At 32.8% G+C, this 16,559-nt stretch overlaps 1 protein-coding gene across 5 annotated transcripts in view; it reads right to left on the bottom strand.

Annotated features, from left to right (window-relative positions):
* LOC119638007 (potassium voltage-gated channel protein Shaker) overlaps positions 1 to 16,559 on the bottom strand; it is a 319,681-nt gene that overhangs the window by 249,771 nt on the left and 53,351 nt on the right. Inside the window, exons 1-2 of one of the 5 annotated variants that reach the window (XM_038034619.1) lie at positions 8,629 to 9,046; positions 8,352 to 8,399 (exon numbers count right to left, since the gene is read on the bottom strand). The exons of 1 other annotated variant lie outside the window; for it this stretch is intronic. In XM_038034619.1, coding sequence (XP_037890547.1) covers positions 8,352 to 8,399; positions 8,629 to 8,684 — 104 coding nt within the window. In that variant the 5' untranslated portion in view covers positions 8,685 to 9,046. Of the gene's footprint in view, positions 1 to 8,351; positions 8,589 to 8,628; positions 9,047 to 11,928; positions 12,107 to 16,559 lie in introns of those variants that run through there. 3 more of the 5 variants (XM_038034635.1, XM_038034627.1, XM_038034598.1) reach the window with 3 other exon arrangements.

Genomic DNA, 16,559 nt, shown 5'->3' on the forward strand with positions numbered 1-16,559 from the left:
TTTTTTTTGTAAAAAAGTGAATAAGCAAAATAACATATATATATACTCATTCGTATATATTACGAGTCAAATATGTAGCTGACAAGCAACAATGTAAAGGTTTATTGATCACGATTTTGTCGTTTAGGGCGAATTTTTATAAGGCAAGAAGGACATAAAGAAATTCCCACCACTATCATTTTTTTTTTTTTTTTTTTTTTGATATAATCAAAACAAACAATTAAATGGATGCAATTGCGAAAACAAAATTTTTGGTAGACTACCAATCAAGATGTCAACAATACATGACAGCTGAACAACCAATAGCAGAGTAATAATAACATATTAGAGGACAATTTTTTTTTTCTTCTTTTTTTTTAGCTTTCAAACCTAAAAGAAGATAACAACTTTCCGGTTACATTTTGCGAAGGCAAAGACAGTTTCGCCAAAGAATCAGATAAGTAATTACATTACAAGATCTCTCCATATCAATATATTCGCTCTTTTTTTCATTTGCAATGCAGTATTTGCTATCTATGCCATATAGCTAGAAGCATGCTTCGAAGGTTTTTCATTAAGTACGAAATATTGCATAATTGTCTATAAGTCCACTTGTCCGATTGTTGAAAATCGCTTCTAACTTCATACGTAATTCTCTTAGGAGAGAGAAAATGCTGTCAAATTGTCTAGACCTTACACTACCTAAGAATTTTACTTTGCTTAATTGATAGAATTTCAGAACGAACTTTCAGTTATGAAAAACTAAAAAACAAAAACATGCAATCCTTCGAACAAATGTTAATCCATAATTCAGGACCTCGTAATAGGATCAAGAGCAAAAGTATTTAAAGCTTGACGAAATCTAGTCGATAATGTTTTGCATATCCAGAAATCAATATATGAGATCGAATAATATATATATATATATATATATATATATATATATGACATTTTTTCGAATCGTCTAGGACTCTATCTCAATTTTTAAATGCTCGTCCCTCTGTCAAAGTTGAGATAGAGCGCTGGATTTTTCACCACTGATCAAAGTTGATTTTTGGATTAACATGCAAACGAGACTAAAAATTTCATCAATAATTTCATCAATAATTAACTAATACATAGCGCTGTATAACTTAACTAATACATAGTGCTGTATAACTTAGTATCGAAAAATCCTTCAGATAGACTCATTGAGGTGATCTGGGAGACAACTTTTCAAATCCTTCCTATGCTGTTATGTACCTTCCAGAGGACTACATATTCCTTCAAACTTTTTTATGATAAATTCTTAACCAAGATTAAGTCTACAAGCGTATTGCTCGTTATGATGACCTCGTGTCGAGAAGGAAATCTAACTAAGTATCTATACATAAGTCAGGATCTTCATAAAGGGCGATTAGGCGTTTCTGCCCTTAAAAAACGATGCTTACAGTCACAAAGCTTGTTAGGCTTGCGATACTGTAAATTAAAAAAATTTTAAGAAACTCTTGTTGACATCCTCACCTTGGAGTATAATCTTTAAAACTCCAAGCTATGCTGGTTTAGTTTGGGTTCCATATTAACTCGGCAAGTGACTTTTAAGGACATTAAGAACAATTTGCCTTTCAGTCTATGTAAAAGTAATGGGAAATTTTGTGGCGATTAGTTCACCGAAAATCGAGAAGGCATCTTGAAATTCACTCTATTGAATAAATTAAGTGCCATTACCATCGATATCTTGCATCACTGTAGAGCATCTAGAATTTGTGAACGAAAAGCGAAACCAAGTGATTTTCGCAGACCTTTTTTTGATGTTAATTTTACGGAAGTACGAAAGTTCTTCAAAGACCGATCTGTAGTGAATGCACACAAACTTCCAAGCCAAGATCCCTCGATTTCTGTCGACCAATCATCGATGCCTTATTTCAAATGCGCGATTTAATTGCACTAGCTTTTGAAACTAGGGAGTGCAATCAATCGTCCGGCTAGGTTGAAGCAATTCGTAAAGTACGTTTCTCCTTCAATCCATCCAAGGCAAAATATTACCTTACTTGGCGGTATTCGGGTTTCACCACCATATGTAAAAACGTATCAGCCTTGGAAGACTCTTTTTCCGTTTTTTACGGACTTTCTTGTCGTATGTGACCTATATTTTAACTCCTCTCATTGATTGAAAAGAAAATGATGAAATTTTGTTTTATTTTAGCAGCGATTCGCAAACAAAAATTCGGTCGAATCAATACTTAGTTCACTCAAAGTTCGAACTTTCCTTTGCAATCCTTTCCTGGTCTTACATAAACGGTTCAAGGCCGTATTTTGATCAATGTTTAGCTTGATAACGATGTAAGAAAGGGAAATATGCCGGTATTTCTGATTCTTTAAAGAATTTAGTCGACTCTAGCAACAACTTGTTGTGGCTTGCAAGCCATTTTCATCATAAATAACACGCAATTTCCCATAAGCGCATTGATCGTTGTCATCGTATTTCCTTTCAGAGTTTTGGACTATTTTCAAAACGCAATATCAACAAATGTCAAACGTTTTTCTCTCCTAGCTGTCCTAGATTATTGCCTTGCACTACGAAATTTGTATAACAAGCTCAAATTTATTACAACATATGTACAGGTTTTAGTTGCCGTGACTTGTGTAACTTGGAACGTCTTTAAACTTACCCAATTTTATGTGTCTCCGTCTAATGTATTACAATCGGTCTAAGACTTTTCTAACTTTTTTAAACCTTTTCGATCGAACAATTTGCTTTCGGATGGAAGATACGTTTTTGATCCACGCACGGAAAACAATCGCGGGAAAGAAGTTTTGGAAACTGCGATGCACACCGATCCGAATTACAAATCACGCTATCAACTTGTGACACTCCCTTCGAAAACCGTTCCCTGTAAGTAAGTGAGTACAGTACAGTAGCTTTTGATATCATCGAAAATAGTTCTCAGGACTTTTTTATGTTTGCTTTCCTATGACATCATCTATTAACAATATCCACTGTGTTGAGCATCACCGGTGCTTGTACAACTTCGTTTAAACTCAACAAATCATCGACGCATGGAGAAGCGTTGCCATAAAACATTTCAAACGATTGCTTAGTTTGAACGCTGCTCCTTCTCCTCTAGAACAATATTTAATTAACAGACGGAACTTCGTTTTTTTATAGTTTTTGCAAATAACAAAAGTATCTTCATTGAATTCATTGTAACTCGTAAGCAAATGATCGAATTGCGACATAAACCTCTGAATGCCAGTCTGAAGAGTGCAGCTTTGATGAAAGCGCTGCGAGCAAACCGATTAAAAATCTTAGATAGATCAGTTTATGGGGTTTTCGATGCTTAGTTTCTATAGTTTACTAATGAAGAGACAAATCTGGTATCATCCTCATTCTTTCGTGGAGGACATACACGGGAAAAGTTCTTTCTTTCTTTTCGTCATCGGACTGTCGTTTTTTTTTTTTTTTTTTTTTTTTTTTTTTGCATCTACCGCAGCCTAGATTTGTATCACTTTTTTAGAATACTTAAATATAGGCATCAGAGTTCCCACAATATACCTACGTTATATTCTACATTAGGTTAACGTTTTGCTGGAAGCCTTATAGTTGAGAGTACAAATTATATGTACAATTATATGTTTCAAGTTTTTCCAACATATAAGCACAAGTGTGTAATTATATATTGCAAGTTTATTGGCATAGATGTAGCTTTGAAAAAAAACGAATTAGGTAACATGTTCGCTTAAATAGTTCGACGTAGTGTTGTCAATAACTCACGATTTATTAATAAGATAAAAGAAAGCTATGTCTAAAGACCCCAATTCGCCAGTTGTGCCTCCATCATGTCAAAGCCTCTGAAACACTAGGCGGAATTCTTTGAGCCCAATTAAGCAGCAATTTGTGTTTCTCGATCGTTAAAGTTATTAATAATGAAAAGATGCCAAATTGATCACATCGGACCGAGGCTTATATAGCTTCGAATTCAGCTAATTGACTTTTTTGACTAAAGCATTTTTATAAATTTTTTTATTTTTACCTTCTTGGCATTGAACACATTAAGAAGGTTCAGATTCGTTCTAACAAACTCCAGAGCATTTCTAATTTTTTTCAAGTGACAGACATTGTCTAGGAAGCTGCTATTCGGCTCTTACATAGAAGAATCAAATCTCTGCTAAAATAATAGGTTGTCCAACAAATCATCCCGCTAGACTGCATACTCTTCCAAATCAAGTCTTCCCTACTTTCGTTCGTTAGGCAGCAATATGGGTATAATACGAGCACTTATTAGCAAGCTCCTCCCCGAAAACCCGAACTAGGTAAATATACGTGTTCCGGAAGACGCTTGTTAAGTGCAAATCCCTTTTTTCCTAGGATCGCTCCACACTTAGTTGTCGTTCAATACATATTTTAATATATGAATTACTTGTGTTTAAATATTATTTATAAAGTTCAAAGAGCAAAAAGTATCAGTGAGTAGACTCTTAACGGTGCGCCTTAAGTTGTCTATCATGAAAAGTGCGTCCGGAAACGATACTCTGACGAAAAGAAACAGTTTGCAGGTTTATATGTTGTTAATTTTCTGTTTTTATAGTTTTTTTTGTTTTGTTTTGTTTTTTTTATTTGGCGCCGCATATCGTTTCCTTTTGTTTTATAGACCTCATGCAATTTTGTAGTCAATTTTTGCTTTCCTTTGTTGCTTGACTGAAGGCTATTATGGCGTCTATGACCTTAAAATTGAAGTTGTTTTTCCCTCTTTTTTTTTGCATTTTCTTCGATTATATTCAAGGCTTAGGTGCAGAGTTTCTTGGCTATGAAGGTGTGCAGAAAACTTTATTTCAAGGTTAGTAAAAATATAAAAATATATTGTTAAAAATTTTTTCTTTTAATTTTTTAAAAATAAAAAAAAAAAAAAAAAAAAAAAAAAAAAAAAAAAAAACAACTGAACTGTATGTGAGATTTAAAAAGTCGAATCAAGAGCTAATAAAATAAGAAAAAAAAAAAATAAAGAAATAAATAAAAAAAGTATATAATATATACATATATTATATTATAGGTTGAACCTTTCAAGAATCGTTAGTGTATTCTTAAGTGTATTTTTTGGATTCTTCCGAAAAATGATAATCAAGATCGAGAAGAGTTTTTGATCCATCTTGTCTTAATTGTTTTGTCTTTTTGTTAGTCTTTGGTTTTAATTGTTTATATATTTGTTTTTTTTTTTTTTTGTGTATTTATCACAACGAATTAACTTAAGAAGTTTTTTTTTTTCTTGTGTGTTAAACCAAAATAAAAATCAATAACCACGGGTGTACGTCACTACCAACGTTCATATATATAAATATATGTACGTATGAGCGAAATAAAACAATACCATGCGACATTTTTAATAATATATGAAATTGTAGTAAAAAATATTTGTGCCAAGTACTATACAGCACTCGCACATACACACACAAACACACAAAAACAAGTTGCCCTTTATATGTGTTGATTGGAAAAATTTCGCATATAAAAACTACACAAACCAATTAAAGGAAAAGGAAGCAAAAACCAACTGCGGCCGAATAAACGAATATGGGAGACAATGGCAACGTAGCAAAGGTTAACAAAGCGCTTCAGTTATTCTCCAAAGAAAAAAAAGAAAAGCGCGAATTAATTATTAAACAAAAAGATGAAAGCTACACTTGTCTTTGAATCGTGAATGCAAAGATTAATTAGACGCTTTCCTTGGTAAGCGTTTAATTTAATTTTCGAATCGACACCGATGAGGATCGTTACTTGTAGGGTGAAAGCGCGAATACGAAACTAATTTCTGATTTTTGGACGCTTTTTCAAGGATATTTCTACTTCTGTAAGGCTATTTGCAAGTGCTTTCGCCACTACTTCGTAGCTTAGTCTGTGGAAAGTGAACTTGGCTTTTTTTTTCTTTTTGAGCATTTCTAGGCACTCCTCGTAACGACATAAACGAAGTTTCCTATCGAGACGCCTAAGTCATCTTGGATTATTGGAAGGAATAGCAGACATTTCCGAATTCTTCTTTAGGGTTAACTCACTATTTGGACTATCGTGGTTTGTAGGCGAAACGAAGCCAATGTCTTAAATCAACGAAGAATTTAATATAATTTCAAATCTGGCTTTTCAGATTCCCACATTTCGAAGTGGAAAGACCAAATTGCTATATGAAACAATGATGTCTTTTTAAATAACAAGCGATAAAGCTCGATTTTTAAATTATTGCTTACTTTAGCCCATAAATATGATTAGAAGCACCTTTTGTTCTGACTGTACTATTTCGTCAAAAGGTTCTTATTTCCTTTGCGCGATAAATTCATCGCGCTTTTTATGACACCCTGTAGTGCTCGTCGGCAACAAAGTAAATACGTTTCTGCTTAGCGGAACATCCCAAATCGATTCAACCATGTTCGGTTGTCTGTCTTCGCATCTCCCCGATTGCCCATATGTTTGCTTAACTTTTCTAATGGCGCGAAAGAAAGTTGAAATTTTGGTATGCATTCTTAGTTGATGTCTACAAGTGAAAAGTGAAAATTAACGCAATCTGTCTCAAAATATAACGGCAATAAAAACGAAATCTATGATTGATAAAATATATCAAATATTGCTCTAAAAGTTAATACCACAGGGCCACTTAAAAGTTTAATGTAATCGGCATTTTCACTATTAACAATTGTTTATATTGCTTTGACCCAACGTATGCCTAAGCTTCGCCAATAGTTAAACATAAATGTTATGGCATAGCAAAGTTCATAAGAAGCATAAGAAGAATTATGATTGACGTGGGAACGCACAGATATAATGAATATTCTTTCGGTAAATGCTACGTCTCCATCAATCGGGCAATACCTCTCTTACGCTGCAGCTACTTCTTATTTCTATTTTCACAATTCTTTTTAATCGTCACTGTGTTCAAGCACCTGTAGGAGAGATCCTCTAAGTGATTGTTCAGAAAAATAAAGCTTTGCGTGTAATGCCATTTCTGAATTATTTTCAATCGACGCTTTCGTCATATTTTTCTTTGTTTTTTAATATTCTGTTTGCATAATTATCAAATTTTTTTTTTTTTTTTTGTATCGAAATTGACTGATTTAACTGATAATTAAAAGATGTTTTAATTTTTCAACTATCTTGCCCCTGCAATACTTTGCAAACATACTTGTCTTCACTTCATTGGAAGTTTCTTGAATATTTGATGTCGAAGGAAATTAATCGTATTGCCGACCCCTGAACTCTAAGATCATTCATGATCATTTTAGTTGGCTTTCTGGCAGAAGTGTGATCCAGTTTTTAATATAATTTGTCAATTTCTTAATGGGCTAATTAATTGGCTTATTCTGAGCAACGTATAAAAGAAATCAATGTCTAGAACTTTAAAGCAATCGGAAATGAGACTAACATCAAGCAGCAAATTTATGATGACTCAAGTCTTTTCTAATTACACTGTATACGTAAGGAATTTTTTATTTTTTATTTTTTTTCTTAATTCTTTATTTATGCGAAACTTGGACACATTTACATTTTAAAGACAAAAAATATATCCGATCATGAAGCGATTAATTTCTCGTTTGTAAACAATTAATCAAGTTAAATAATAGGGTATAGTATTCATTATGGAATATTAATAATTTTGGTTAGGAGTTTCGAAAAGAGGAGCCGGAATATTGGTTTAGCATTATTCTTCGACGATGAACACAAAAAAAGTTTTGATGCGATTTCTTTCAAACAATTTTTAATTATTCACTAAACTATTGTATTTTTTTTGGTTTAAGAGGCAGACAGTGAGATGAACTTGGTTAAGATTATTCAAAATCTCACGTTGATTAGGCGTCTTGTGCGTCAATGGAAACTTTATATAGCTTACTTCAACAAACCTAATGTGCTTTGCGGTTTCGAATGTAAGGTGAAGTGAATGAATATTCTTTTAATCGTTACCCCTCAAAAATAACAGCAAAGCACACATTGTCTACTATTATTAATATTCCAAAGTTATTCTTTTTATCATTATTGTTTTATTTTTAAAAAATTTATATTATTATTTTTTTTTTTTTTTTTTTTTTTTTTTTTTTAATTTTTTTTTAAATTAATTTTTTTTTAATTTTTCTAACATCCACTTAACATTTATACATTTAATTTTTTTTTTTTTTTTTTTGGTCAATATATATCAACAACAAACTTTTTTACACTTTTCTCAATTAAGAAAAAAAAAGATCTTCTTTTAAATTCTCATTTGATTTGCATTTAAATTTTATTCACTCTAAGAAATTTAAATTAAATACGAATTTAGCATAAATTTAGAAGCTTAATTAAATATTACTTTTTAGCATACATTTAGGCAGCTTAATTTTATTAATAGACAAATTGATTTTCTTGAATATATATTTACTGCAGTCGAAAACTATCCTGGTAGGCAGTGGCAAACTCTTTGCGTTTGCTAGACAACGCAACAACACGCACATAAGCGGTAAGCGGTTGATTGTTTTTATTTATTCCCAGTAATTTTAGCGTGGCAAAGCGAGACGAAGAAAAAAAAAAAAAAAAAATAGACATAAACACCAGGTTAAAATTTACGCAAGTAACACTTGATCGGCAACTTGAATGTTCATGTTCTCTTTTTTTTTTTTCCTTCTTTTTTTTTTTTTCCATTGTTGCAAAAAACGCACCTTTTTTTCTTTTGCCGCATTTCAGCTGGCGAACGAACATCACCGGCGCTGTGCATTCTAGGCCCAGCGCGTACATGTGCCGATGCGTGTAGCAGCTTGACTAATTGTTTCTTTTTACACAAAAACCAACAAATGTGTAATAGTGCAAATTAAGTGAGAGATTAAATAAAAACGCAACGGAACTGACAACTGTTTACAAAAAAAGAATACGCTTAGATTGCAATAGAAGAGGAGAAAGAAAACGCTTGAAATTATTCTATCATAACTAATTTGACAAATTAAATATCAATATAAAAGATGTTAAGCGCAAAAACGCGAAAAATTGTGTTGTGTTATGGAATATTGAACGTTAACCATAATACTGAATGCATGGTTGGCTGGTTAAACGTGAGCCTAGTTTTCATATCGCTATCCCCGTAACAAAAGCAGCATAATTTTTAATTTAATTTTGAAATGTTCACTAAACCATAATTAGTGATGTCATATGGGTACAAATGGAAAAATCATGCAAAAAACTAAAACATATGCATAAAAATAAAAGAAGAAAAAGGAAAACCTTGGCTTTGAATATGACCAACTGCGACAAGGTGAAAAGGTAACGAGCAATAGCGAAAAACTGCAAGAAAAAATAAACAAAAAAAAAAAAAAGATAATGGCAAATAAAGAAGATACTGAAACGCTAACCACTAACCACGGTGTGACAATAGAAAATCTTTTTAATCTTTCTCAGGGGCCTACACTACCGCACGTGCCTGAGAAAGCACAGCATAGCATTGAAAACTTTTATTCAACTTTTATTCGTTAATTGTAATTATTTATATAAAAACATTTGCTTTCGCCAGACTACTGCCGCCTAAATAAACAAATTGGAAATTGTAATAACATCACTTTATTCACCTTAAGACAACAAATATATATATATAGCCTTCCCTATGTTGCTTTCGTTTTTAAACATTGAAATGATTAACGTAATTTTCATTATAAAGGTGACCGGCAGTTGAATGTTTTAATATATGAATGGATACGTGATAGCGTTGACCTGTATCGGCTAAATATAAAAGATTTGCGCTCCAATTTACAATCGCATATCATACAACTCAACTTGTTGTAATAAAAATACATCTCATCCTTCAAATGTAAAGATTCTTCTGTGTGTATCATCAACTGAACGTCGATGCCATACGCTTCCTACTTATTTCAGAATTAAAAATTCTCAGAAATAATGCATAGAAGTGAAAGTATACGAAGCGTACGGTGATACTTGGATTGTTATAGCTACCGTAGCAACGTAGCAAATGTTCTACGCCAAAGAAATGGAATTTTTCTATCTCTTCCACTCAAGAAGTCCAGAATATTTGGATAGAGATTAAACAGATATAAGTTATAAAAGGTGAATTGGCAAATCAGTCGGCATATAATGTATACTTTTCGACGCTTATTTTAACTTTCTTTGATATGTAACTATAAATTTTGACTCGTTACTTGACCACGATTTATTTGAATTTCATATCATTTGGTCTACACCTAATCTTATGTAATAAAACCATTTTTTACATTTATTTTTTTATCATCATCACCTACATATATAAAACCTTGAAAACAAAAATTTTTTTCGTAAACTTTAACTTAATTCACCAGCGTAGCTTCTGTCGAGGAAGATCCATTCAGTTCAAAGATTCTCTAACATAAGGCCACGCTGTTTATACAACGATTTCTTAAGATCTTCAAAATATACTTCAGTTACGACAGTTGTCCGGTCGTTTGTTTGCCCGAATTAATTTCTGGCTTCAAACTAAGCTTACGTCCTCTGTTCGGCACATCCACAACAAGCAAAGAGTCTTTTCTCTTTATAGCTAAAATTACTATAACTGTAAAAGAGCGTGAATACTCAAAACACAATTTAAACGATATGAGCAATCCATGCCGCGACTTGACATATCTATTGTACTCATAATTGAAACCGAGACGCGTAAGCAAGTTTTTATTTAGGAATAGTTATTCAATAGTCCTATTTCCCTTTACAGTAAAGTCCAGACATAGCAAAATCGAGGAAAATCATCTAAAGACCGACAACGCATGTCCTCTTCAAAGTGAAAAATTGTGATTACACCATCATATCAGGCAACGGATTTTTAATTAAAAACCGGTAAGTAATTATTATATAAGTTTTAAACAAAAATTGTTCATGTCTCCGTAAGCAATACCATGGTGGATGCCGCGTTCCTTTGCAATTGCTCTTGTAGTTAGATCTACTCTCCAACAGGGAGTACAAAATATCATTATCGACCTTGGATCGATAATCTTCTTTGAGATTCAAATCGCTGTTGTACAAAACTTGTCCGAACAGGTCCGAACAATAGACTTTCACTTTTCAATGTGTGCTAGTCCTCTCCCCCTCCCTCATGGGATGTCCCCTATTCGTGTAACGCGATGACAATTACCAACATATGAGGAAAAAGAAAGAAAGACCAACCGCAACTTAGTAGGTGACCCAAGTTTTTCTAAGCATTGGGTTAATTGCAATTTATTCGCTCTGTACTTCACAACTAACTCACTTAAGTAGTCGTTTTATATCTCACGACCGATCCGCTAAATAATCAGATCCCATAAGACGCATTCAACATGCTTGCCTTGACCTGATAAATAGGATTACCTAATGGTCGTAATATACAGAAGAACTTTCCAAACAATCTAATAGCTATTTAGGAAATTCGTTGAAAATAGGGAAGGAACGAGTAAAACGGATTAAAGCAATCAAACGATGTATATATATATATATTTTGAACAGCACTAGATTATGACATTTTCAAAGAGAGACAACGAAGACTTGCAAGAAGACTTCTTCTGCCATTGATTGACAGAAGCTATTGTCCTTTTTATTGTTAAGGAAACTTATAAAGATACCCAAAAAACTGATGTCGCTTAAAAGCCATTATCTGGGGGTTGGAATGAATGCAACGAAAAAATATCAAAGGAATTCATTAGATTTGAAACTTTTGGAAAATATTCAGTAAATCTTTTTAGTTCGGTGTTTCACTTCGCCTGAAGCTACTGCTACTGCCATAAATACATGTTGAAACAAGCTCTCTGGCTAACTATTTACATTTTTTTGGTGCAAATGCAAAGCTAGCTAAAGTAAAAAATATTTAAAATATTTTCCGTGACTGAATTCAAGGTAAGGCCGATAGATACACGGATATTTTTGCTTAAGTATATGGTTTACAATCACGATAAAATCAAATATAAATAAAATCTGATATGAAAACAAATTGCACATGCATTGCAATTAAGCATTATTACCTCGGAGTTGGGGTTAAGCTACCCTGTGCTGATATATATGCCATATAAACAATCCATTTATTAGCACATGTCGGTGTTATAATATATGGTATATAATGGACGCTTAGAAAGGAAAGAACTTCTCGTTTAAATGCACATGACAACCGTTAGCAGTAAACGAAAGAATTATTTTAAAAATTACATTTGATATTTCAAACAAAAAAAAAAAAAAAAAAAAAAAAAAATTTGAAAATTAAAACAATATAACGAACAATGTGATAGAAGTTTTCTATTTATAACACGAATAAAATGTAGTTTTATTTCTGTATTTTGCACAATAAATATAAGTATAAAATATTAAATTAACAATTTGAAAAATTTTTTAATTTCCTACAAAAATATTTTAATATTGCGAGAATTTTTTCACTTTTTCAAATTTCACTGCATAACACAAACGCAAAGTAATCACTTTTCACACATTCTCCACCAAAAAAAAAAAAAAAAAAAAATAAATAAAAAGTCGCGGCACATATTTTTAAGAATATTGAAAAAAAAAAAAGTGTTTTTTTTTTTTTATAATTTTTATGGATACGCAAATGAATCTATTTTTTATTTCTTTTTTTATTTTGCATGCTTTATTTTAGCAAAAAATACATCTATTTTTTTTTTTTAAATTAAGAATTTCTTTTTTTTTAAATTCCGTTTTCCGTACACATATATTACGTGAGTATTAATAAATATATTCCGTTGGTAGATACATTCGCTGGTATCGCCATTTGCTCAACTAAACGATCGCTGTGATCTTTAATATGTTGCTTAAAGTATTTTTTTTTTTTTTTTTTTTTTTTTTTTTTTTTTTTAAAAATGAGATTCTGTAGCACAGTGGAATGTGTGGAGAAAGGAAAACTAAAAATGTTCTTCATCAACATTTGCAACAATACCATTTAGTATATTTATACCCATCATCGAATGGTAAAAGTATGCTGATTCTAACATTACATTTGTGACATTCAAATGCAAACATTCACACACAAAAAAAAAAAAAAAAACAAACAAACAGATATCAGGACGAGGAAGATAAGGCGATTGGCGTCTGACTAAAATGCTTTACTCAAGTTTGGATTCTATACGTTTCGTTATCGATCAACGCACTCAAAAATATATATAGGCTTCTTGGATAATGACACAAACTTTTGTCCATCGCACCTCTTTCCAATGTAGCTTTCTCTCTACAGCTTCGGCGAAAGGCGAAAGACTAATCGGGCTTACATACACCTACTGTTGCGGCAGCATCCTATTAATTTTTCCTCAATTCTTTCCTCTCATTGACTAGTAACTAGTGACTAGCGATAGTAGCAAAAAAAAAGAAAAAAAAAACAAAAACCAAAAAACAAAAAACTGCCGCGTCGCTATATTAACATATTTTGGTCGTGAATGTATAATTATTTCAATCGTCACAAATTAAATGTAAATCTGTCTAGTGCCTGAAAACGGCAAGCAATCAATAAAATCATGTGATGTCCAACAATTTTGCTTACGACCATCACAATCTCTTCATTCCATGCACTTTTGTGTTCGCTTAACACGAAAACACAATACATTGTATAGACAATAGTGTAGGATGGATAGCATGGACTGTGTTTCCCCACTATTCTAGGATAGACTTTGAACAATTTAAGATCTAAAGCAGATAAAACCAAATGCGGCAATACAATATAAAAATAAGAAAACGAAAATGTGGTACCCTCACCAAAAGATTTTAAAAATTCTGAGTTAATTGCCTCCCGCCCACTTGTAGCTCTTAGAGTTTCTGGCGTCGTTGCTATCAGAACTTGAAAATGGTTCCTTGAAAATTTTTTAAATAACTATGAAAAATGCCATATCCATGAGTGGATCGAATGATTGATACACAAGAGTTATAATGGGAAAAAGTAAAGAAATCCATCCTTAACAATTAGCGTGAAATGCCGCAATGCTAGTTAGATAAAGCCTTTAGGACGGATGTTAAAGAGAACGTGTGCAGACACCTGGTCATCCCATTGTCCGTTCGTGGTACTATCAAATTGATTGACCTGATGCTCCACGCATGTATCCTTGATTAAATTCCATAAACGTAAAAAGAACGAAATCTGTCTACAACATCCTGACAAGTAAGACAACGCGAAACAGTAAAAATTTTTTATTAATACACCATTGTCGCGCCAAAAAACGTAATCTGATGCATAGAGTATAGTGAACACGATTACATATGTAATATTTGATGTTTGCATGTATTTTGATCAATAGCCATAGCGTGTCGAAAAAATTTATATTGCTTTGGCAGCGATTCAATCGTCGACCCACTTTCGCGCTTCTTCAACAATTTGAAACTGCGTGCCAGCCCAGCCGTACCGCATCAATCCGAACAAGTGGTAATCAGAAGACGCTGAGATGGGAAAGGCGAATAAGCTGGGTGCGGCAGAACTTCCCATTTGAGATGCAGCATCTCGCTGTGTCCTGGAGAACTCCTGCAACGTGTAGCCGAGCGGATGACTTTGCGTTTGATCCCTGCTGTTGTTGGGATTTTTTGCAACCATTCGGTCAATAGACATTGATAGATAGTTTCATTCGGTTTCAGCAATTCCTAAACATATTACACCATGCTGATCCCGCCATGTGCAGAGCAAAATTTTCTGGCCATGAATATTCCGCTTCCATGTCGATAAGGACGGCAATCCTAGTCTAACTCGAGACTTTTTGCGCTTAGGATTGTCGTAGAGGAGCCATTTCTCAAAGCAATTCGTACGATAGCCATTTTGCCTTCTTTTGGATCCTTCCCGTCGCAGAAACAGTTGATTCATCAATTGCTAAATTGTTCAAAGGTTTTTTGAGAGTTTGATTTTGTTATTGTATCCAATAAGTCTTGCAATTCGTTCGTCCTCCATCGACGTTAACATCATCACCTTTAAACCGTTGAGAGTAGAACCGGCAAGTGGGATATGATGAAGCAACCAGCCACCTAATCTTCGGGGCTTTGGCAGCAAATTTCTCCAAAACAAACAACGGAAGTAACGGGTGATCGTAGACTTTCATATTAATTAACAATATATGGATATAAACGTGCCGCTCTCTTATGCAATATTCTCAATGTTTATAACTGAGTAGCAAAATTACCATATCACGCTGTTCGGTGAATGTCCAAAATTCGCATCAGAGATTTTTTATTACTTTCTTATAGTTTCATAGAATAACTTATTTATTTGCTTGTTATTTTTATTATTTTTTTTTTTTTTTCTAGAAGCACGTCATAGATCGGACTTTTTTTATTTATTTATTTATTTATTTTTTCTTTTTTGTTTTGTAATAAAATGCAATGAAAATTATATATAGTATTTTCGATTTTCCCGTTAACAATTCTTTAAAATAATTTTATTTTATTTTTACTTATATAAGTTATTTTTAAGCATCTATGTGTTTTTTGTTGACTCTTTTTCTAGTAAATGTTGAGCAAACATAAATCAAATAAACACGAAAAAATAAAAAATAAAAAAATTATATTAAGTCGTGACCGAATCTTTTATACCCATCAACGTTATCTTAAAAAGTGTAAAGAAATAGAGAAAGCAACATTTTCATGCTCTGTGATATTGGGTGCGCGTGGATGATTTTTTCTATTTTCAGAATAAAAATGGATATTTTTATGGTGCATGTATAGGAGTAATAAAGCAAAAAAAAAAACACGAAAAGCAAAAGTGGGCGTGTCAACACTGCAAGCATGTCCATTGACAAGTTGGGGTCATTTTCAAATCCTTTTGCAAATTTTCAGGCGATACCGTCATTTTCTTGTAAAAGGCAAAATGTTTGCCACAACTACTAAACAGTTTCGCTTACGGACAGATAGACAAATGAATGGACGGAATATGCTTAAGTGCATTTCGAAACTGATACTGGTCAAGAGTAAATACATTTTTGGGCTTTCTGAGGCTTGCTTCTGCGCGGTGTAAACATTTTGAAAAACAAAATGAAAATGGGATACAACATGCAATTGAGTGGGAGTGGCCGATTTTTTCCATACTTGTACAGATACAACAGCCTCACTTGTCGAATATACACACATTCACAGTTTTGTAAATTTATCTCCTGTAGTTTAGCAGTGTAATGAGAAAAAAATCGATTTTTTATTCTTTTTAAAAAACAAAGATATGATCGGTTTACATAGCACTATAGGCGTGGACTTCGATCGATTTCGCTAAATTTTAATACCAGCCTACGTGCATGAACCTTGAAAATTTCTGCGCAATTTTAAACTTCATTTTGGAATTAGGATAGAGAAATGTCCAGATGGAGAGACATATAACCGGGCAGACGGATATGCTTAAATCGATTCAGAATTTGATGCTGATCACGAATGTGTATATGTATTCTCTGTGGGGTGTTTGAAGCTTTCTTCTGGACGTAGCAAACGGTTTGGCAAACTGAGTTCACCCCTCATCCTTCGTTGATGGGTATAAAAATAAATTACATACATTTAGAATTAAGTTTATAGATAAACAGCAAAAAAAGATAAAAAAATTTTGTTATTCTATTTTTTATACTTTATTCAGCTTATTTACTACTTTAGTCTAGAAATATAAGCTATTTATATGCGCCAATATCCTATCGTGAAAGCGATT

The sequence above is a fragment of the Glossina fuscipes genome, unplaced genomic scaffold (genome assembly GCF_014805625.2).
Source record: "Glossina fuscipes isolate IAEA_lab_2018 unplaced genomic scaffold, Yale_Gfus_2 0, whole genome shotgun sequence".
NCBI classification, from domain to species: Eukaryota; Metazoa; Arthropoda; class Insecta; order Diptera; family Glossinidae; genus Glossina; species Glossina fuscipes.